The sequence below is a fragment of the Carassius gibelio genome, chromosome A8 (assembly GCF_023724105.1).
Source record: "Carassius gibelio isolate Cgi1373 ecotype wild population from Czech Republic chromosome A8, carGib1.2-hapl.c, whole genome shotgun sequence".
Taxonomy (NCBI): Eukaryota; Metazoa; Chordata; class Actinopteri; order Cypriniformes; family Cyprinidae; genus Carassius; species Carassius gibelio.
Window position 1 is genome coordinate 9,042,812 of NC_068378.1, and position 22,818 is coordinate 9,065,629.

Below are 22,818 nucleotides of genomic sequence, written 5' to 3' on the forward strand. Positions count from 1 at the left end.
TCCCATGATGCACTGCAAATGACCTGATAGAGTCAGCTATCAAAATATTTTGATTTTATTTTGGACATGACTGAAAGTGATGATATCAGAGTTGGTCAAATGTATTAAATATAATGTATTTTCTGTGTGTGTCAGTCTGTGGGTATCAGATGAAACACATATGCTCAGATTGTTCATGCTCAGATAATGATATGAAGTAAAACTGGATTTTGGCATTAGTTTTCTTCCACATTTGGGTCCCTTCAAATGATTTGACAGCAAACAGCCTTCCAGAGTCCAACTGAAGCAACATCCTAAAAGCCCAAATGCTCCTAATGTGCCTAATTTATTTCTGGAGGAGCACATTCTTCAAGCACCGGGTTGAGCAATTTTCCACAATTCCGGTCCCAACGTTTATCTTGGCGTAATACCTTCCTTCTGCCATTGAACAAATATATAATCAACATTAACCACAGAAATGCAACTCTTCAAAAGTGCACTTCTTCTTCATAGGTTTACTGAAAAAATCATAAAGGAAACAGCTCTTGAAATATGCTAGATATTTCAATCTAAAAGGGTCTGTCCTGAATTAGATATAAATCTGTAGTGATTCCATTTATTATATATTTATAAAATGATGACATTGACGTATATTCTCAGATTAGGTTTGTTTCATTATATGTGCATTTGTTTTCAAATGGATGACCATTTGCAATCATTTCAGTACAAAAAAAAGTGAAATGTTGACTCAGGATAGACTGGATAAAGGAAAACTATTCCAATAATTCGAGGAAGGAGAGGAAAAGCAGGAAATGAGTTGGAAAAATAAGAAGATTTCCTGTTTGGGTAGGAGTGGGTCGACGTTGATTTCATAAGGACCCCATTGTGTAACAAGCCCGATGTGTGTGTTAGTGGCCATTACGGGGTCACTTCTGCTCCCCCCTACTCAGGACTCCAGCGGTAGGGGAAAAAAACAGTGTTTAAAAAAATAGAGAGAGAAAGGAAACGGTAAAAATAAATGAAAAACAACCTCTGTACAGGAAATGAAATGCGCCACCAAAATGTCTATTTCCGCTATTTGCACCTAAATCTACAAAGCAACACACCTCACCATATTCCTCCCTGTATCAATGTACCAGAATGCTACAGTACATTGCCTGGAAACCAGCCTAATGAACTATGCAACTTGTCAGAATTTTTTTGTTTTGTTTTACTTCTATAGTTAAATACAGTATATGTGAAAAAGACCCGTAATTATCAAATCATTGTTTTGTTTTCATTATTATTATTATTGTTTTGGTGGCTTTTATGAGGAATTTTGCCACCATGTGGAATTCAGAAGATTAAAAAAATTAATTTATTATTATATTTTTAAATCAGTGTCAGTTAGTATCATTCAGCAATGTAAATAAAAACAGCTACTTTTATTATTTTTTTTAATTTTTTAAATTTTTTTTTACTCACAGTCAGTGAATTTAAAGTTACATGTTTTTTTTTATATTGTACCATATTTTTGTTTTACATATTTTCTTTGCTTCAAATCAAAGTTTTTAATACTGTGATTTAATCTCAGAGCTGCTTGGTTTAGTTCAGTGAGCTTTATTGAAGAATGTTTTGAAATCCCAGCACGACCACTGAAAAAAAGTGCAAACCAATCTCAAGAAACGCATAACTGTTTTATGAGGAGGCGATTTTGTATGAATTTGTACATGTGATTTGTACAGTACATTTATTAGAAAGTAAGTAACTGTGAAGTTAACCGTAAGTGAGTTGTAAGCAAATTGAATAAAAATCTGAGATTGTACAAATTCATTTAAATTATCCATCAATTTGCAAAATGTAAAATAATTATGAATTGCCATGAAAGTGTGTATCCCACATCTCCATGAAGAGTTAAAATACTGCAAAAGCTGTTTCAGTTCAGTGACTGAAGTGGGTCGTAGGTTTCCCATCCAAACATCTGCATATCTGAACACCTATCATCATGTTCTTACATAAGGTCTTACTAAGACCGTCATAAACCATGTGCTGGGGAAATTATTCAGCAGACTCTGGCTTACACTGTAAGTGATTTAAAGACACGGCTCAAAAATCGTTCTTTATAAATCCTTTGTGAAGTTCACGAAGGGTTTTGGATCCCAACTGTGAGTTTTAAAGACCCTAGGAAAGCATTTGATGAGTGCAGTTTTCTGTCTTGTGTGGATGCATTTCCTGTTGAAACAGGAAGTTGGATCTGGACGAATCAAAGACATGAACATGATTTGCTATTTGCTGTGAGAAAAGCCCACTTTAGCCCACTTTTAAAAAGAGTATATGGAAAGAATATACTTTAAAAGAATATAATTAAGTGCAAATGTTTACAGATGCTTAATTGCATGTTATTTGTAATTAAATGAAAATGTGTTATAGTTTAAACATCAGCTGAACTTAAGCGTGCTTTTTGATTCACATATGTATTGTAATTTCATAATTTCTTCAATCCGAGTCAGCAACAGTTTTGTCCAGAAAAGTAGGACAGTAAATGTGAAATATGTAAATGTGTTAACATCATTTTGTGAGCTTTAGGAATATACTACCATAATAACAAACAGATTTAGAGCCATACAACTTCAGATTTCATAAGGTCTTTAATCACTCCAGCCGTGCTGACATTGCGGTTCTGCAGTGTGTGTGTGTGTGTGTGTGTGTGTGTGTGAGAGGGAGAAAGAGAGCTCTCCAGACTTTAGGAAGAGATCGCTCCCTGTTCAACATTCCCCATCTGAGCGATAAGAGAGTGTCTGAGAGCCGTTGTGTTGATCTTCACACACAGAGAGCACACTTTGCTCTGACCTTCACTCGAGCGGTGTGTGTGTGAGGAAACAGTGGAGTCTCTCTTTTCATCACAGTGTTAATGAGGGTTAGGACACGCTAGCCAGGAAACAGCTATTGTTCCCCGTCCAAGAGCACTGCTACTGGCACACACACACATTTGTGAGCAGGTTCATTCAACAATTCACATTCATAGACTGAAATACTCTACAATATGTCCTATTTACCCTGCTGTGGCACTCTTTTGTCACTGGAATTCAAACACGTGTATTTAATAGCGCATAACTTTCTCCTGCGGTCACTTTCTCACCTTCTACCCCTCCGCTTCTCTCCGTATATTGGCTCTGATAGCTATTAATGTGTCAATCATGCAGCAATCATGGGCCGTACAGATGTGACAGGTCAGCGCTTTACTGAATTCTGTCGTGACGGTGTTAATGTCTTGGTTCCCTGCAAATATATACAGCATATCTGTTATCAAAGCTGTGTAATGTTCATGTTTATATTCAGCACATGACATCATGCTGCGTCTTTGTTTGCTGTAGTTTTAGCACCAATAGAGCTTTATGGATGAAGGACATTAAGAAATGATCACTGATTGGTGGATTGCCTGGATCTACATGTAGGACATTTTCGTTCAATATTAGCAAAATGTTACAGTGTGTGTAATCAAACACACACACACACACACACGCACGCACACACACACACACACACACTGTAATACATATATACACATGCATATTTTATTTAAATGTTAATTCTAATATACTGTCTGTGATACAATATAATGAAAATTATAATAATAATAATAAGTATTATTAGATATAGAGGTATTACTAGAAATAATATTAATATTTATGACAGTATTTATTTCTAATAGTATATAATTACTTAAATAATTAAATAATTAAGTAATTTTTATTTAAATTAGTTTATTATATAAAACAGTGCTTGGAAAATGCATATATATATATATATATATATGTGTGTGTGTGTGTGTGTGTTTGTTCATTATATATACTGTACACCGATATTTCTTAATAAATATTAAATTAAATAATACAAATGAATGTTTCCATATTTTTTGAAGTCTGCATACTGTGTAAAGCACAATATACTTTATAATACACATAAAATGCAATTTATCATTTATCAATCTTTTTTTTTATAATACATATATCGTCTAAACTTAATGGAATGTAATCTAATTTCTAAAAATGAATGAACTGTGATGTTGAACTGCAGTGTTTTATATGGTTTGATTTAAAGGGGACACTGGGCACAAAATTTACACTGTCTGTCATTTTCTCCACACTCGAGCAGATATAGTGACTAAAATGTCTCATAAGCAATACATGTGTTTTGTAGTTGAATGTAAAAGTGAATATAAGAGTCCTCATTTTCTCCCGACATCAGAGCCACTGAAGATGCAGTGGATTAGGAAGAGAGGGGCGGGGTGAGCAGTAGCTCATTATCATTTAAAGAGACAGGCACTGAAATAATGGGTGACTGTGAACAGAGCTGTTTTTGACAAGGTAAAAAGGGTGTTGTTTTACATGACCATTATTAAACTTGAGTTTACCTTTATAATCCTTTTAATTCCCTTGTGGCTAAAAAACATTAATTTATCAGTATTTAGTGTGTGAATCCATATGTTGATGGCCGAATATTCTGATAAGTGCTTTAGCAGATGGACAAAAGCAAACACAGAGATCTGGGCCTGGACAGAGGCGGCATGAAACACTACCTTCAAAGCTTGTACTGGAAACAAATATTTACGGTTTGGCTCATGAAGGTGTAATTTCACTGTGGGAAGAGTCACTTTAAAAGCCTCCACTGTTTAAAGAGAGCATCTCCTCTTTCTCTTCTGATGTGTGTCTGTTTTCTCTGCTTGGGGGATCTGACTCTGTTTTGAGCCAGAGGACCAGGTGCGGTTTGAGGTATGGTTTAAAAAATGCAGGAAATTTCTTTCTTACTCCAATAGAGACAGGACAAAAAAACTATGTTGAAGGCAGAAAAAGGGTCTTGTGGTCAGTGGCATATAAAATGTGTTTCATATTTTATTTCATGTTATCTTATGCTTACAGTATATGAACTTGTGGTTTTTGGTCTCCAGTAATGGGTCACATACCGTATACAAACATGCAATTTATTTTCCTTCAAAGCACATATACATATTTATTCATCTTATCTCTTTTATTTTAGTATATTGAATACAGTAACTGGAACAAAATAAAAATGAAGGAAAGGGGGTCACTGTTGCTACACACAGAAGTGTAATCCATGGGAGATCTACTCGAATATTAGATTATAACTCATGTAAGTTGATCTGCTCTACGGTCTCTGTGTTTGTCTGTTTCTCAGGGATCTCAGGAATAACTTGATCAGCACCATCATGCCTGGAGCCTTCCTGGGTCTCACAGCTCTTCGCAAACTGTAAGTACACCTGAAAATCATAATCTGTTATTATAACAGGACCCCAGTTACACACTTTTACCAATAATATGACAGTAATTGCATTGACTTTCACTTACAGAACTGTTAGGGGACATTAACACAGAATGTGATTCTAATAGTTTCCCATCGGTTTTCAATGTAAACGCTAGACGGACATGTTTGGCTGTTGTGCGGTGTCTCTCAAATGATGGCGTGTTTTTAGGACAGTGTCGAGATAAAATAATTTCAACTTTTACACGCAGTGGCCACTCATCAATGTCAGTTCCTGAACTGTGAACCAATCAGCATTGCAAGATTTTGTTTACAGTAGCATTTTGGTTTCTTTTTTATTAACCAGGAACACGGCTGAGAAGGCACTTAAAAAAAACACACATTCCTGAGCACTGCATCTCATGTTTTTAGATGCAAAGATGTGAACGGCTCCTTGAACAGTTTTTTTTCTTTATTTTCAAACTGAGTGTCAATTCATAGAGTGTGTTTGGTGCAGATGTAATATTGGACTGGGACATTGAAATGAAATATATGTTTATCTATAAGTAGCTCACATGTTCTTTATAGAGAGAGTAATTTATCCTTTAAATCAAATCTTATTTTTCCAACGTGCGGCATGACAATTACTATTAGAGCACACACATGCTTCAAAACATATGTGGACACTTAATCTGCACTTAAAGTGTGTCTGTCTTTTCAGTAATAAATTCATTAATTTGTTTTTAACAGTGCAAATGTACTTTTTAAGTAGGAAGAAGTGTGTTTGGTCCACATAATAATCAATTCAAATAAAGACGTGTTGATAGTGGAGCATGTTATATTACCTGTCATAGTACTTTTCCTACTCTTCAACACATTGAAACCAATTGAGTAAAAGTCACAAACAATCAATCTTACTACCAGTCAAAATGTGGAACAAATAAATTTTTGTGTGTTCGAAAGAAGTTTCTTATGGTCACTAAGGCTATATTTCTACTGTTTTCTTCATTGCTTATTATAAGAAATGTTTCAAATGATCAAATCAGAATATCAGAATGATTCCTGAAGGGTCATGTGACACTGAAAATTCAGAAAATTCAGCTTTGCATTAAAGAAATAAATTACTTTTTAAACTATATTGCAATAAAAAAGTTATTTTAAATAGTAATAATATTTTTTGCAATATTACTATATTTTAATGGAGATATTTTTATCAAATAAACATAGCCTTGGTGAGCATAACTTATTTATAGACTGTGGTGTATAGCTGGTACAGTATATAGTATCTTGACTGTAATTGAACTAATAACAGTAGTAATCACTGATCATCAATAATAACAGTGCATCTGATTCACTGTAATCTGTACAGTGATCTATCCAGTAACCGAATTGGCTGCCTGACTTCAGAAGTGTTCCAGGGACTAACCAACCTCACAAAATTGTAAGTCATTATTTCTGAAACAAATATTTATTGGACCGCAAGAATTGTTACTGTGCAGAGGTGGGTAGTAACGAGTTACATTTACTTCGTTACATTTACTTGAGTAATTTTTCGGGGTAACGAATACTTTTCGGAGTATATTTAAAGATGGGTACTTTATACTCTTACTTGAGTACATTTTTTGGGAAAAATCTGTACTTTTACTTCGTTACTGTGGGCGACGCCCCTCTCGTTACTTTATCTTAATGCAATAAATGCTTTAGTTTATTCCAAACGCGCCGTCTACTTTTCTCTGGACAATGAGCGATGCCCATTCGCGAATGATTCATTCTTTTGAGTCAACTCTGTTCAAAGGCTTGATCGAACCAATTGGCAAACGAGTGAATTGGTTCATGAATCAGTTTGATTGAGTCGTTCAGTTCCATGCTGCACGCGCTGAGCTCTGAAGCGGTTCACTCAGAGTTGTAACGTTTAAGAATATTAGCAGCGTTGAAAACGGGGCTATGGAACTGCACTGAATTGAAAGCTAATCTGCAAAGGCTATTATTTGCTTGCGATGGAGATCCTTATTAGATGAACGCGTGTGCTGTCTACTGTTTAACAGGTAATAACTTGGGCTACATTCGATTACAGTACACAATACCACTGTGACATTAGTTTGTTGTACGTGTGTGGCTTATAACAGGTTGAATGCAGCTTCCAAAAGACAAAGAATAGCCGATTAAGATTTTATTAATTTTAATACAATCACACCAGTGCGAGTACGTTCAGCAAGTCATATCATCAGCTGCTAAATTCAGATCTGTGATCGCTTGCTGGCGCTGAGCCAGAGATAGACGTGTTTTTACAGCGCTGCGCATTATAACCAATCACACACGATTCTTTTGAATGCAATGGCCAATCAGAGGTGTTCCGATGAGTCATCGCTGAAATGCCGGTGCTTCCTTCACTCGCTCACTTACTGAATACCTCTTTCTGCCGAATTCTCTCGTCAGAAACAACAAAGTGCAGCTGTGTGTACGAATCTATAATTAAGATATTGATTTCACAGTGTTAACAGTTTCAGTGATTTTAATGGTAGTTTCTGAGAGTGAATGAAATCTAGACTGTCAGTGAAAATTATGTTTAATAATGTAAATGTTATTTGCTCTCTTTCTGAACAATGAAAGATTAGTAGCAATATTTATATCACATTAATTTTCAATGTTAAATTCACATTTAAAATAAAGTCAGTCGTATTAAAAATATGTTATGGCATGATACCTATATTTGTTACTTAAATAGACAGGGTTTTATAATAAATTACATAAATTAGATTAAAGGCTGATGAAATATATACATTTATACACACACACATACATTACATACATTTTTTGTCTATATATCTATATAAAAAAAGGCTCCGTATATATGACCCAAAGTAACTAGTAACTAACTACTTGAGTAGATTTTTTATCCGATACTCTTTTACTCTTACTCAAGTAACTATTCAAGACTAGTACTTTTACTTTTACTTGAGTAAATATTTCTAGAATTACTTTTACTTTTACTTGAGTAAAGTTTTTGGGTACTCTACCCACCTCTGTTACTGTGCTGCAGAGGATAACATATATTTGATCGTTTCAGCTTTTTAAGATGATTGTAATACTGTGTATTAAGTGGATATACACAGTATCTATTGCAAATGATGCATTTTATAATGTTCTTTTCATATTTCATTATTGTGAAATGTTTTGTGTTCTTCTATAATAGAAACATCTCTGGAAACATTTTTTCCTCTCTGGACCCACATCTGTTCTTGGAGTTACACTCTCTGAAGCTGGTGTGAGTAAAAGTCATTGCTCTCATGGTGCACATGCTCAGAAAGAGATATTCCAGGGATTTCTGGCATGCTTATCGTCAGTGATTGTTTGATCATTTTAGAACAAAGCTAAGATTCTGTGCATATCTGTCTATATTTCACAACTCTATTCCCTAGAAGTGGTTAAACTACTATTAAATGAAGACTAGTTCTTTATCAGGTATGACAGTATAATCCCATAATGCAGCTGGAATGAATATACTGTATCTGATCTCACCCTGTTCCCATAACCATTAGAGTCATGATTAGCACTTTAGCATGACATGAAGTAGACCTAAAAAATATTTCTGAGGTCACACTTAAAATGTGTAAATGTCTTTGTATTAAACAAATAAAATGCCATGTGATTTGTCTTCTTCTGAAGAACAAGGTTTATCTAATTCTAACCTCTGATTGTCTGCTCATTAGGAACTTTCATTCTGATTTCCTGTCATGTGACTGCGGTCTGCGCTGGGTGCCAGGCTTTTTACGCAGCAGTTCTGCTCGGCTTGGGGACGAAACACTCTGTGCATATCCCAGAAGACTTCAGAACAAACCCCTGCGTCTCCTGAGAGAGAGTGACCTCAGCTGTGGTGAGCAAAATTAATATAAACCTTATACAAAATCATGTTCATTTATGTTCCATATATACTGTATTCTAATGTACATACAAGTGACTGGGGATAGTTGTCACATTTTTTTTTATTCTATTGAATATTTCTCAGGGTATTTTTAGCAAAAGAAAAAAAAACGAAATAAAATATTAATAATAATAATAAATCTAAACCATTGTTTTGGATAGAAAATGCATTATTATTTTGAAATATGCTTAGATTATATTATTATTAAATATATTAAATTATTTTATTATAACATTTATTTCTTCAATACATATTATTCTTATTTTGAATAATAATAACAGTTATTATTATTGCTAGTATTGAATAATAATTACACTTGAAATTTCTAGTATTTAAATTAATTGTTTTAACTCAGCTATAGCTTTGTTTTGAACAAAAAATAAATAATAATATATTTTAAGTACATGTAGCAATTTGAATATGACTATTTAAATTCTTACTGTGGAGGATAAAAATTATTATTATTACAAAATATATGCATATACAGCGGAACGCATCTCTGTGTGAACAGGGTCTTAGTCTTTGATCAGTTTGCTTTTTTGGCTGAATTTCAGTTTTGCTCAATCTTTGTGTCTAAGCCAGCTAAGATCAAATATATTTGCTTAAGAATCCCTATTTCTCTGACTTCTGCCACAGGGGTCTGATTATATTTCTCAGGGAATTTCTGTTAAACCTCATCTCATCTTTCTGTTAGCCATACACTGCATTTTTGGGCCTCAAACTGTGGCCTGTTACTGTTTTAATATCAGCTCATTTCACCATCTCTTCCTCCGCTGCCCTTAAACATATTTATGTTGGCCAGCACATAGCTGTGACCGACAAGGAAAGATCCCTCTGTACTGTAAGTTTGGAGTTGTGAATACATGTCCTCAGGCCTCGACAAGGGACTGATTCACCAAAGCTGTTTCACAAGAAACGCTGATTTTGAATGATTACACCACAACAAAACACACAAAAACTGATTTCTTACTCGCACAAGTAATACAATGAATTTGTTTCAGTTATTAACAGAGTTGTTCAACGGTGCAGTCTATTAGGAATAAAGATAAATACAGATGAAAGCACATAAATAATATCTGAGCCATAGAAAAGTGAAGGTCTAATCTTCTTGCACATAATGCCCACAAAAAACATGGGTCATAATAAGTTCATCTAAAATACACTAAAAACAGTAATAATGTATCAGACTAAGATTTGGTTTAAGAACAGAAAGCTACAATAAATCTTTAATTAGTCAGTAAGATGTTTTTTTTTTTCTGTGAATGTAATGTTTATCTTTGAAATGATTTTGCTCCTCAGAGGGTCCGCTGGAGCTGCACACGCTGTCTCTGTTGCCCTCGCTGCGGCAGGTCGTGTTTAAGGGGGACAGGCTGCCTTTCCATTGCACTGCTTCACTGGTGGACAAAGCCACTTCTCTTCACTGGCGACACAACGGTCATTCTGTCACCACTGACCCTACCAGTGGAGTTCACCTGGAAGAGAGTGTACAGCATGACTGCACCTTCATCACCAGGTAACACATGCAGAGACTAACTATCATTTAGCTATATATGTGATTATATACTGTATACTGCTGGTCTTGAATACGTTTGATTTTTATTGTGATTTTTTAAACTATTTTTATATATTAAAATTTTGATGCAAGCAGTAGAAAATGTGTATGTATCTTAATTGATAATTAGGCTACAGCTATTTGGTTTCTGAGAGACGTGCAGAGAATGATCGTTTAATTTGTGATAATGCTTTGGAAGAACAGATTAACATTATAGTTAATAAGCAATAAACAGTATATTATTACTGGTATACCATTATGTAATTTTTTTTAGTGAGCTGATCCTGTCAAATGTCCACGTTGAGGCGAGTGGTGAGTGGGAGTGTGTGGTGTCCACGGACCGTGGGAATGCCTCGCGCCGTGTGGAGATAGTGGTTCTGGAGAACAGCGCCTCCTTCTGCCCGGAGCAGAGAGTGACTAACAACCGAGGGGAGTTCAGGTAAGTGATTTGTCCTACAAATCCAACTATGGCTTAGTAATTCTTATCTAGAAAAGTATGGCAATATGTCACCTGTTCCTGTCTTTGGCTTCAGGTGGCCTAGAACTCTGGCTGGCATCACCTCCTACCAATACTGTCTGCAGCTGCGCTACCCCTCTTTAACTATAGGGGGCGGCGTGGAGCAGAAGAAGGCTTCACGTAACTGTGACCGCTCTGGACACTGGGAGGAGGGAGACTACTCTCAGTGTCTCTATACTAATGACATGACACGGATCCTGCATACCTTCATACTGGTTAGTGTCAGTCTAGGGTCTTGTTTAAAAAATGACTATTATCCAAAACAAACCACTTTGCTGGTTTGGTTGTATCTTACTGATAGGTCTTTCAGGGTAGCTTGGGGAGGGGAGGTATCCGAAGCACATCATCTTGTCTCTGGGGTTCCTCAGGGATCAGTTCTTGGACCCCTCCTCTTCTCCATATACAGTACACAACATCACTGGGTCCCATCATACAGGGACATGGATTCTCCTACCATTTCTATGCTGATGACACACAGCTCTATCTTCCATTTCAACCAGATGAGCCAACGGTAGCTGCACGGATCTCGAGCTGTCTGGTGGACATCTGGGCATGGATGAATGAATATCACTTACAGCTCAACCTAGCAAAGACTGAGCTTCTTGTCTTCCCTGCCATTTTAACTCTACAGCTTGAATTCACCATCCAGTTAGGTTCTTCTACAATTTCCCCATCAACTTCGGTCAGAAATCTTGGTGTAACCTTTGATGATCAGCTGACCTCCAAAGACCACATCACAAAGACTGCTTGATCTTGCAGGTTTGCATTGCACAATATCAGAAAGATCAGGCCCTTTCTAACTGAGCATGCTGCACAACTTCTTGTCCAGGCCCTTATCATTTCTAGTCTGGACTATTGCAATGCTCTTCTGGCTGGACTTCCATCAAGCACAATCAAACCTCTAGAAATGATTCAGAATGCAGTGGCACGACTGGTCTTCAACAAACCCAAAAGAGCCCGTTACACCTCTTTTTATCTCCTTGCACTGGTTACCAGTTGCGGCTCGCATCATGTTCAAGACTTTGATGCTTACATATAGAACAGCCACAAGCTCAACACCACTCTACTTCCACTCACTATTACGAATCTACATCCCCTCCAAATGTCTGAGATCCACTAGTGGGCGAATTATCAGTTTAATTTCTGCTTAATATTCCACAATAAAAATACAGAAATCAGAAATACTTTCAGAAATCATTCGAATATGATTTTGTTAATTTTATATCCATTGTTAATTCTGTCCTTCTCACTCAGATGCCCATCAACGCCTCCAATGCTGTGACTCTGGCACAGCAGGTACGTTCATACACTCTGGAAGCCGCCGGTTTCGCAGACACGGTGGATGTTCTTTATGTGGCTCAGATGATGCACAAATTCATGGACTATGTGACAGAACTCCATGAGGTTAGTAGAACATAGTATTCAGCAGTGCATATATTTCAATGCATTTGTGTCCTTACATAAGCATGCACTCCATCATCCCAGCTGTCCGAGCACCTGGTTGAAATGGGCAGTAACCTGATGCAGGCAGATGACCAGATTCTGGTTCGAGCTCAGAGAGAGGAGAGAGCCTGCAGTTCAATCGTCTACACACTGGAGAATCTCGCCTGGCCTCAGCTGCATTCTCAAGCACAGGACTTCTCCAAAGTACGCTTTTAATCATGGCAACTTCACATATCATATTTTTATTCAGCTAGGCTGCATTAAATTGATAAAAAAAGGACCAAGTAGGCCTTCAAAAAAAAAAATTGCTTCAAAATAAACACTGTTCTTTCCATTCACCAAAGAATTCTGATAAAAAATGTATCATGGTTTCCACAAAAAAAATGAAGCAGCACAACTGTTTTCAACATTGATCATACTAAGAAATGAAACTTGAACACCAAATTGGCAAATGTCCTTTCTTTCCTAGAGTTCAGGTAACATTGTGATGGAGGCTCACATGATTCGTCCTGCTCATTTTACTGGCATGAGCTGCACGGTCTATCAGAGACGAGAGGGGGCAGGAGGGAGCCAGGGGCATGATGGGATTGAATCTTCCCTTGAGCAGCAACTGCGTTTTCGCTGCACCACAGGCACACACAACACCTCGCTGAACGCTTTTCATCTCAAGGTTTGTCACGGATTGTGTGCAAGTGTACACTTATGAGTAGATGTCATTTTGTATATATTTCTAATATGCCTGTGGTAAATATGTATCAGCTTATTGCAATTTTTATCTAATTGCAATTAGCATGCACTTTAGGGCCCAGAATCATTACATTAATTTCGCACTTGCTTTTATGTTGCAGAAAATAAAAAGTTGTCATAATCATTGGTATCTATCATTTTGCTAATATTATTATTTTATGCATGTAAAAACAAGCCTTTTAGCCATGGTCTAATCACTGAAACCTACCGGTTTTTGCTTTAACAAACATTTTTGGTTGTCTGTGTCTTGTTTTTCTCTCTAGAACGCAGTGGCTCTTGCTTCAGTGTCTCTCCCTGCATCTCTTTTTCCACCGAATGCTCCTCCTGACTGTAAGCTGCAGTTTGTGGCTTTCCGCAATGGAAGATTCTTCCCATTTACCAGCAATTTTACAGGACATTTGGACCTTGCACGCAGACGTGGTGTCAACACTCCAGTTATCTATGTTGGCCTAGGTGGGTTGATTTCGGCTCAAACATTCAAGGGATTGAAAGCGTTCATAAAATTTTAACAGTGTTGTGAGTAGCTGGTTGTATACTGATGCAGTACAGGCACTTTGGGAGAAGACTCATAAATATTCAATTCAGGATAGTAACTTTTCCCAGAGCACAGATGGAAACTCTCTCCCTTCTCATCTGTCAGATGGATGTAGCATGTGGAACCAGTCTGATCCCATTATTGTGTCACTACGACACACATCACCTGGAAATGACCCTGTTGCTGCCCACTGGAGCTTGCAGGCAGAGCATCATGGGAGATGGAGTCTAGATGGCTGTCAGCTGGCCCATAGTGATGCGTCCACCTCTACACTGCGCTGCTCTGTGCTGAGCAACTACGCTGTACTTCAGGTGAAAATTTGTGAGCTTTGTGAAAAAAAAACAATGCTTGAGAAATATCAACTGCATATTTCAAAATGTAATGTTATATTTTATTCAGAAGTGTATAGTATCAATTTTTTTTAATCAGTTTAAGAATGAATTGTTTTCCAATCTTTTGTGTGTACTGTATATGTTCACTAGCTTAGCTATATGCTAACACCAATGGATTTTAATATATATTTTTAAATATATATCGATTTCTCTTCACAGAAAATGTTCCGTTTAGTTAAATGTTTCATTCCATTTGTTACTATCAGTATCAGCAGTGTTGGCCTAGGAGATGGCATCAGACCGAAAAAAGTGGCATTTCTTAGACTTACTCTTTTTTTTAGGTGTCCTAATCATATAGCTCGGCTACGAAGTCGTGTGTATAAATGTTTTAAAAGATTCTCTCCATTTTCCCTGTCAATGTTTCAGGAGATGCCAGATTTCCCGAGTTCATCTTCGATTTCAGTGGAAGTGCTCCATCCAGTGATCTACACCTGTACTGCAGTGCTGCTCCTCTGTCTCTTCACCATCATCATCACCTATATACTGCATCACAGGTATTTGTCTCACTTTGCTAAAATGCCACATATACAGTATACTGTATGTAACAATTCTGAGAACGAAAACATATACTATACATGACCAAGATTTTGTCAATACGCCCAAAAACCCAAATGAATCAGTCCTGCAAACTGTTGCTACAAGGTAACGCAATTCTATAATGACGTTGCATGATTTGTTATGACTTGGTAGCCAGTTAAATCAGAATTATATGTGGATGCCAGCATACTTTTGGCCAAACTGTGAAATTTCTCAACAGTTTCTTTTTTCCTTTTTTGCCACCAGCTCTATCAGAATCACCAGGAAGAGTTGGCACACACTCCTAAACACTAGTTTCCACATCGCAATGACATCTGCCGTATTTGCTGGTGGCATCACTCTGACCGGCTACCCAATTGTATGCCAGGCAGTAAGTCCCCATTCCTATATCACATATCAGCTTTAATTTGGCATTGGCAAAAAAAATTACTACACATTACTTCTACAGATTATATATATATGTCTTTTTTATGTGCTAATGTATTTATTTAACATATATATATTTACTCTTGTGTTACTTGTTTTACTCATGTATGTATATGTTTGTGTCAGGTGGGGATTGTTCTTCACTACTCTTCTCTGTCCACTTTGTTATGGATCGGTGTTAGCGCCAGAGTCATCTATAAAGAAGCCGTATTAAGGACTCCACAGCAACTAGAAGGAGAAACTGCTGTACAACAAACCCAGCGGCCCATGCTCAGGTCAGTGAAGTCATCATGGAGGGTTGGAAGCATGAGATGGTTAATAATGGCTTGATTTTGTAGATGTATCGTTCACATGCACACTCAAATATCAGATACCTGTTTTTTGTCTCTATAATTAGGCCCCAGTGCTCATAAAACTCTCAACAATGATTTGTAATAGGCCTATCTGGACTGTATTTGTTCTAGATAGAGATGTGAGGTAATATTATCATTTAAAGGCCTTTTTATTGCCATTGTTTTTGTCCAAACACCTTTGAGAAAATTCTAGTCTGGATTAGTTTATTTGAATAAAACCACTGCAGTCAGAAGTTTCACTTATACTTTGATTAGCTAGGTAACAGTTAAGGATACTAGCTTAGCATAGCGCTAAATGGTAAAAACAAGTTATTTGAGGCATTGAGGAAAGTGGATAGGATTCAGTGGGGGATGGGATCTTGAAACTGATTTCACCACACAACATTATCTCTTGAATACATGAGTTTTATGATAGTTATGTAATACATTTTAAATTCAGATTTCATTCTTAAGAAACAATACTGTTTAAAATTCTGTAATTTGTAACAGTGTGCACATTACATTTGATGACAACATTAAAAGTTTCTTGTCATCATCATCATCATCAAAGGAAGCGAATGGGTTCCATCAGAACTCTTGCAGTATTCAGAGTGGTCGTCATATTTCAAATCAGTCATGAACATTGACATTTTTATGGGCAGATGTCATATTGAATTAGCACTTCCTGAGTAGAAACTATTGATAGGCATTTACAGGAGCAAAATGGGCTTTTGAGAGCAACTGAATGGACCACCATGATGTAAAAAACTAATCAAAGACCACCATTGTCCAGATAAAAGCTGATTCCCATCTGCTCTTATGGAGAGTCAGAGAAAAAAAGAGAGCAAATGGGGGAATGGAAAGAGAGAAAAGTGGACAGAGACGTTGTAAATCAAACGAGGGATAGGAATAGTAAAGGCTAACTTTCACATATCTGAGAGACATGCATGCAAATATATTCGTTCCCTCTAGTCTGTGTTCTCTGTTTTTACTCTAGACCTCCGTGCTCTCCACATCCCCTGGGGAGGTCTGGCCAGATCCCACGCCTGCCTCCTGGGATAATTCCTGTTTCCCCTCTCTCCTACACTGTCTGGAGCCCAGACTCTGCTCTTTACTGACAGACAGTGACAGAAATGCCTAATCTATAGACCACACAAACATTTTTATACCAGGCGAAGGGCAAAGGCCAAATGGAACATCTGTAGGAAATATTACAGAGAGTAGCTTTACACCCTTTTCAATTTTAGAGCAATTTCTTTCAAGACTTATTTCTAGGCCATCCTTTTTTTCAGTCAATGCAATACTTAGCTTTTTTATATGATTAATTTTGTTAACATGGTTAGCTCTTGTAAAATGACCACTAACACTCTTCTGTCCTCTATCTCTGTTACCCTCAACAGGTTTTATTTGATAGCCGACGGTGTCCCACTCATCATATGTGGTATCACTGCAGCTGTAAACATCAGTAACTACGGAGACAACATTCCTTAGTGAGTACTGTGATTGAGAACATTAGAAAAACTAACTTTAAAATGTTCTATAATCAACAACCTACAAAATGTTAACATTCTAATGCTGATTCTTGATAGCCTCATATAATATATCCTATATATAACTGTTCATATTTATATATATAACAGCTTATATATATGTATATATATAATTTTTTTTTTAATACTTGAACTTATTTTGTCATATATATATATATATATATATATATATATATATATATATATATATATATATATATATATATATACACAGTATGATAGATTTTTTTTAAAATAATAAATAAATACTTTTACATTACATATGTTATGATGAGTTCTTACTTGTTGAAACTTAAAGATTGCTAAGCAAAACAGGCATTTTATGAGAAACATTTTGAAAAGATTAACTCAAATATCCCCCCAAAAAGATTTCATTTCAGTGTTTGTCATTTATGCGACTGCAAATACTGCAAATCATAATTAGGCCTGAATAGTGATATTTTTGTTAGGAATTTTATTGCGCTTTTGTCACATACTGTCACATACAGACAGATTGGCGACTTAATATAAAATGAAATTGTCTGAGGTCATGCAGAGTTTTTTATTAGTTTCTGTTCTTTCTCTAACTGTCTGATACTTGCTTCAGATTTATTACACATGGTTTACAGGCTCTTTAAAAAAGTATCTGTTTCACACAGAGCTTGCTTTGTGTTTCTGTTATTTGACTAATTGCCGCCTTTGCCCTCTCTGACCTTTTTCAATGCTTTTGACCTTTCGTCAGCTGCTGGTTGGTGTGGCAACCCAGTTTCGGGGCGTTCTTCATTCCAGCTGGACTGATCGTTCCTGTGACATGGATCTACTTCCTGTGCACTGCTGTCTGCCTGAGGCGCCGAAACATCCAGGAGTCCAAAGATCCTCCTTGCTCCTCCTCCATCCCCTCAACTTCACCCGAGAGCCAACCGGCAATCAGTGGCAGCACCAGCCTGCTCTCGACAGACTCTGTGGTGGGCCCAGTGCATGCTGGGATGACAGTGGAGGACCAGTACTCACTGAAGGTCCGGTGTTTGGTGCTGGTGGCAACTCAGTTCGTGTTTGTGGGGCTGTGGTGTTGCGGCGCTATGGCTGTTTGGCACGTGGATAGAGAGCGGAAACTCTTTAGCTGCCTGTACGGTGGAACGGCTACCGGATTAGGGATTTTCTTGGTGCTCCATCACTGTTTCAAGCGTTTGGATGTCCAGGCAGCGTGGCTAAGTTGTTGTCCGGGTTACGGTCCCTCCCAGTCCATGGCAGCTTATTCCCACCCCTGCACTGCAACCGTAGGCGTCCAGAGTGCCTCGGAAAGGGGCTCCCAACTTTTTGTAGGATGCCACCCACCGACGGACACCAATAATTACTCTTCTTCTGCCAGGTCATCATCTACTCAAAGTGGAACGACGAGCATCGCTGTCGGGCCTTGCAAACTCACCAACCTCCTTCAAGTGGCTCAAGACAATGTGAATAACGCCGCCCGTGCGCCAACGGGAACTAATACCAACACAAGTACAAGCACGGAGAACAACAAGCCAGCTAATAATCTGTTGCCCAGTCTACTACCTATCCAGCAGCCTCAAAGGAGGAAGGCTTGTAGTAGAACCAGGGGTGGAAACACCCAGTACCATCACCGGGGGGACGGCAGGGGGCATTACCGCCTCAAAACTCTCAGGGCAGGTGGAGGAGGTAGCATGGGTGCTTTGGGACCTTCTGCGACAGAGCAATCGAACATCCACCATCTACACAAACATGCTTCCAGTGAGAATGGAAGTCTACGGAATAGCCATTCAGAGGGTCAGAACGGCCTTCTGACCAATGGGCGGCACAGAGGGGAGGGACTAGCGACGAGCCCTTCAGAAGGTAGCGATGGAGGTAGCAGTGGAAGTAGAAAACCTTTTCCCCTGTTGCCTTCGGTGGTGAGTAGGTCCGCCATGCAACAGAACGCTCAACATCGCAGCACTAGCAAAGACAATCTTAAACTGGCCGCCGCGGCTGAGAGAGAGTCAAAGCAGAGTCCGTTCCCTCTGAATGTGACATCAAATGTCACTGCGACGGCCTTGTTGACGACAGTTTCAGCACCTAATGGAACTCTGAAGGGATCCGTGGTGGAATTGGACTCTAGTGGAACTGACCAATCACAGGGCTCGGTTGGTATGAAGAGCAGGGTATGGAAGAGCGAGACAACTGTATAATAATGAGCTGCAGGTAGAGCTGAAAGACTTTGAAGGTTTCTTGAACTTGTATGTTAGAAGCCAAAGCACGGATTTCTTTCTCCACAACCTAGATGAAAAGACTAGTTTAAACCAGCCTAAGATGGTTTTGGACACTTTTCAGCCAAGCTAAACATCAGCTTGGATTGGCTGGGAGACCGGCTTAACCAGCTAAGGCCAGGAAACCTGTCAAACAGTGTTGTAGAATTCAAAATTGGACTACTGCCATCATATTTTTTTTTTTTTGGTCTTTCTGGGCATTTGGGCTCGGCCTTGACACAGACACAGATTCCGGTCTTGAGTGCTGCAACACTGTGGATATGTTTTGTGGTCTGTGCCGACTCACACATGTCTGCTTTGTCTCAGGACTGGAGCACAAGGTTCACATGATACTGTCACGAAACCAAGCCTCATTCAAGACCTATCAAGTCACTGTCTTGACTCGGACTAAGACTCGTCAACACAGATTTCAGACAGAGTCCTGTTTCGTCCAGTTTCACGTACTACAACACTGCAGCTTAGGCTGGGTCAAGCTGGGTTTTTCAGCAGGGAAGGGAAACATTTGGCTCCTTTTATGATGAACCACCGATACTTGTAAGCTTTGAAGGTGTCCTGTTGTCTTTGAACCGTCCAACATGCTAAGAGCTAATGCTAAGCATGCTAATAAGGAGAAGCTGTGTGTGAGGCCTTTTTATATGAAGAGAACAAAAGGGTGTGTATGCAAAACCTGACTCCTCTAAAAAGACATTGGAAGAGTTGGTTTGACAAAATATGCAAAATGGTTTTGATTGCTTTTGTTTGCCTGTAAACCACTTAATCTAACAAATTGTTTGAACATAATGAATCTTTTAATATTGAATATGCCAAGGGATTTGAACCTTAAGTTCAGCCATTTAGCTGTGTTTATCTTTATCTTTCTGACTATGCATATCGATCAGGATGGAGAACCTGTTCGCCTGTTAAGTTTTCTTGTTCAGTCCCTTTATGTCTTTGTCTCTTGTGTGTTCATGTTTTTATTCACGCTATTTCATTTACATGTCTGTAAGAATGTACATTGTGTTATGTATGCATTGTTTGACCATTACAGTGTTAATTCAATTCTCTGGCACTAATAAGCAGCTTTTATGACATCAGTCCCACAGAAAACAAAGACTTGCCATTGATCCATCCTTCCCTGACATTTCCATCCAATGCTTTACTGGTGCTGGGAATGTAGTTCTTGTTCTTCTGATGTTGTTCAGCAGAACGTGAACCATTGCATTCAGTTTTTAGTAAATTGGAACTATTTGGAAAACGTGGCTTAACAGTGCCCTCTATTGGGCCATTTCTGCCATGATCAAATGCACTGAAAATGAAAGCTGTTGATGGAGAAATGATATCAACAAAGTGAGGGCTGCTTCAGATGTCACTCCAGAGTTACTAAGGGATTGATAATGAAGGGCAAGTGTTTGTCCATACAGTACATGTTTTGTTCTGTTGTAGTACCATGTGTAACATGGGCTGTTTTAGCACTTGGTTCAGGTTATGAAGAGAGCATTTGGCATATTCTTATAAATAATAACACATTTATATTATACATATCAGTATTAATATTGATGTAATTGTCATTATGCAGTTTTATGATATCAGTATTTTACAGAGGATTGACTTAATCAGTTTTATAAACTCTGTTTTTAGTCTAAAAGCACACCAACAATCAAAGCTGGACTTCCCATGCATTTTTTTTTTCTTCTGCAGATTATTATCATACATAGAGCAGGTTTTGTTTACTAACAAGCACTGTTCGTCCCACAAATGGTTAGCGAGAAGACCTACTAATCTACCTGGAATTGTTAGTCCTCTGTCTTAAGCTTATGCAAAGTTCTGAAGAACCAGGAATTTGTGATAACAAATGATTATTTTACTTTTACTTTTGTTTTTCAAGTGTCCAAATGTCTTTTTCTAATGAAAGCAAAGAATGGACAATCCCAACCGCCCCAAAAAGGGGAATTCAGATCTTTGCACTGACTGTTTTTTTTTTCCAAGGCCCACAAGCTAACAGATATTGACTGTAGTGCCATTATTTTTTTGATCACATCATGATGAAATCACAAGCATAATGCAGCATTAGCTTTAGCTACACTTTGATTAAAATACTATTATTTTAAAGTCTGTTCAGGGATATTTGTATGCCAAAGAAAGCTTACTGTAAGTATGAGCTTATTTGACATTGTGTAGCCTCCCATTTGTCTTTTTCCCCTTCAAGCCAGAAATCTCCCTCAATATTCTTAAACATTCAAAGACCACGATAAAGAACCATTGCTCCTTTTTCCCCAAATCAAAAAGGTTTTAAAGTCATGTGTTATAATTTTGTGATTAATGTAAGTTCGATTATGAAAGGTTATAATCACCATCATGTCATTACAGATAACACATATTCTATTTAATTTTGTTTGTTTATGATTTCAGTTGCTTTTGGGGCAAATTTTAATTTCAAATGCCAACAACAAAGAATGTAGAGAATAATACATGGAATTTGTGGCCTTCTCAAAGTTTGTCAAGTGTATGTAATACTTAAAAACAAACAAAATTTTTTTTTGAATGGCTTGTTTGTGCATAATTGTTTCAGGTGACTGTGATATTTGCATGAATAATTTTCTTTGGGTAGGCCCAGAGCTTCCGAGGGTCAGTATAATTTCAGTGTTATTCTAAACAATGTTTTGATTGTTATCATAAAGTTTAAAAGGGAGATTTCAATAATAACATGAATATTTATATTTTTTGTCACTCTCTTCAATATGAAAATGATAGAAGCATTTTTGTGTCAATTTCAGTAATATATTTTCTATAGATGTTAAGATTGTGCCTTATCTATGACCTGATGCAAAATAAAGGTTTGGAAAAATGCCATAACGTCAAAATGACTTATTTTTATGTTTCCTAGAATGTATCAAATGTGATTTAAAGAGACAAATCCCAGCCCATGTTTTGCTTAGGCACGTAACTTTTGTATCTATGTAATATGTAAATCGGCATCCTCCACAAGAAGTGAAGCCAATCAAAAGTGAGCCTCGCATTATTGACACATGCATCATCCTATCAGAGTGCGGTACTCTAGAGATTGGGCGGGACAAACACATCACGCTAGTAAACAACTGATAATATTGACCTCGGTAGCGCAGTGGAGGCCATTTATTGCAAAATAAACGATTACATTGATTTACAAATAGCAGGAGACCGAGTCAATCTGAAATATGAATAATCGGCTTCAAAACTACTACTCATACTGTCGTATTCTATTTTGGTCCTGCTGAAGTAAACTGAGGAAACGCTAATAAGGAGATTCTCCAACAAAGATATTCTGAGAACAGGTTTTTTTTTTTTTTTTTTAATTCGATAAAGGTAAATTCTGATGTGAAGGGTTATGTTAGACTACGACAAAGCACGGATATTTAATCGCTGAGTCAGCTTCTGATTAGTTATCTTTTG

At 37.5% G+C, this 22,818-nt stretch overlaps 1 protein-coding gene across 1 annotated transcript in view; it reads left to right on the plus strand.

The window, feature by feature from the left end:
* LOC128018356 (adhesion G protein-coupled receptor A2) overlaps positions 1-22,250 on the plus strand; it is a 64,055-nt gene extending 41,805 nt beyond the window's left edge. Inside the window, exons 3-19 of the mRNA XM_052603830.1 lie at positions 5,155-5,226; positions 6,587-6,658; positions 8,411-8,482; positions 8,928-9,091; positions 10,439-10,652; positions 10,966-11,130; positions 11,225-11,423; positions 12,463-12,612; positions 12,694-12,855; positions 13,121-13,321; positions 13,662-13,851; positions 14,039-14,244; positions 14,692-14,819; positions 15,109-15,232; positions 15,415-15,563; positions 17,021-17,110; positions 17,892-22,250. Of these exons, the coding sequence (XP_052459790.1) occupies positions 5,155-5,226; positions 6,587-6,658; positions 8,411-8,482; positions 8,928-9,091; positions 10,439-10,652; positions 10,966-11,130; positions 11,225-11,423; positions 12,463-12,612; positions 12,694-12,855; positions 13,121-13,321; positions 13,662-13,851; positions 14,039-14,244; positions 14,692-14,819; positions 15,109-15,232; positions 15,415-15,563; positions 17,021-17,110; positions 17,892-19,332 (3,799 nt within the window). The 3' untranslated portion in view covers positions 19,333-22,250. The remainder of the gene's footprint in view (positions 1-5,154; positions 5,227-6,586; positions 6,659-8,410; positions 8,483-8,927; positions 9,092-10,438; positions 10,653-10,965; positions 11,131-11,224; positions 11,424-12,462; positions 12,613-12,693; positions 12,856-13,120; positions 13,322-13,661; positions 13,852-14,038; positions 14,245-14,691; positions 14,820-15,108; positions 15,233-15,414; positions 15,564-17,020; positions 17,111-17,891) is intronic.
* The last annotated feature ends 568 nt before the right edge of the window (positions 22,251-22,818 follow it).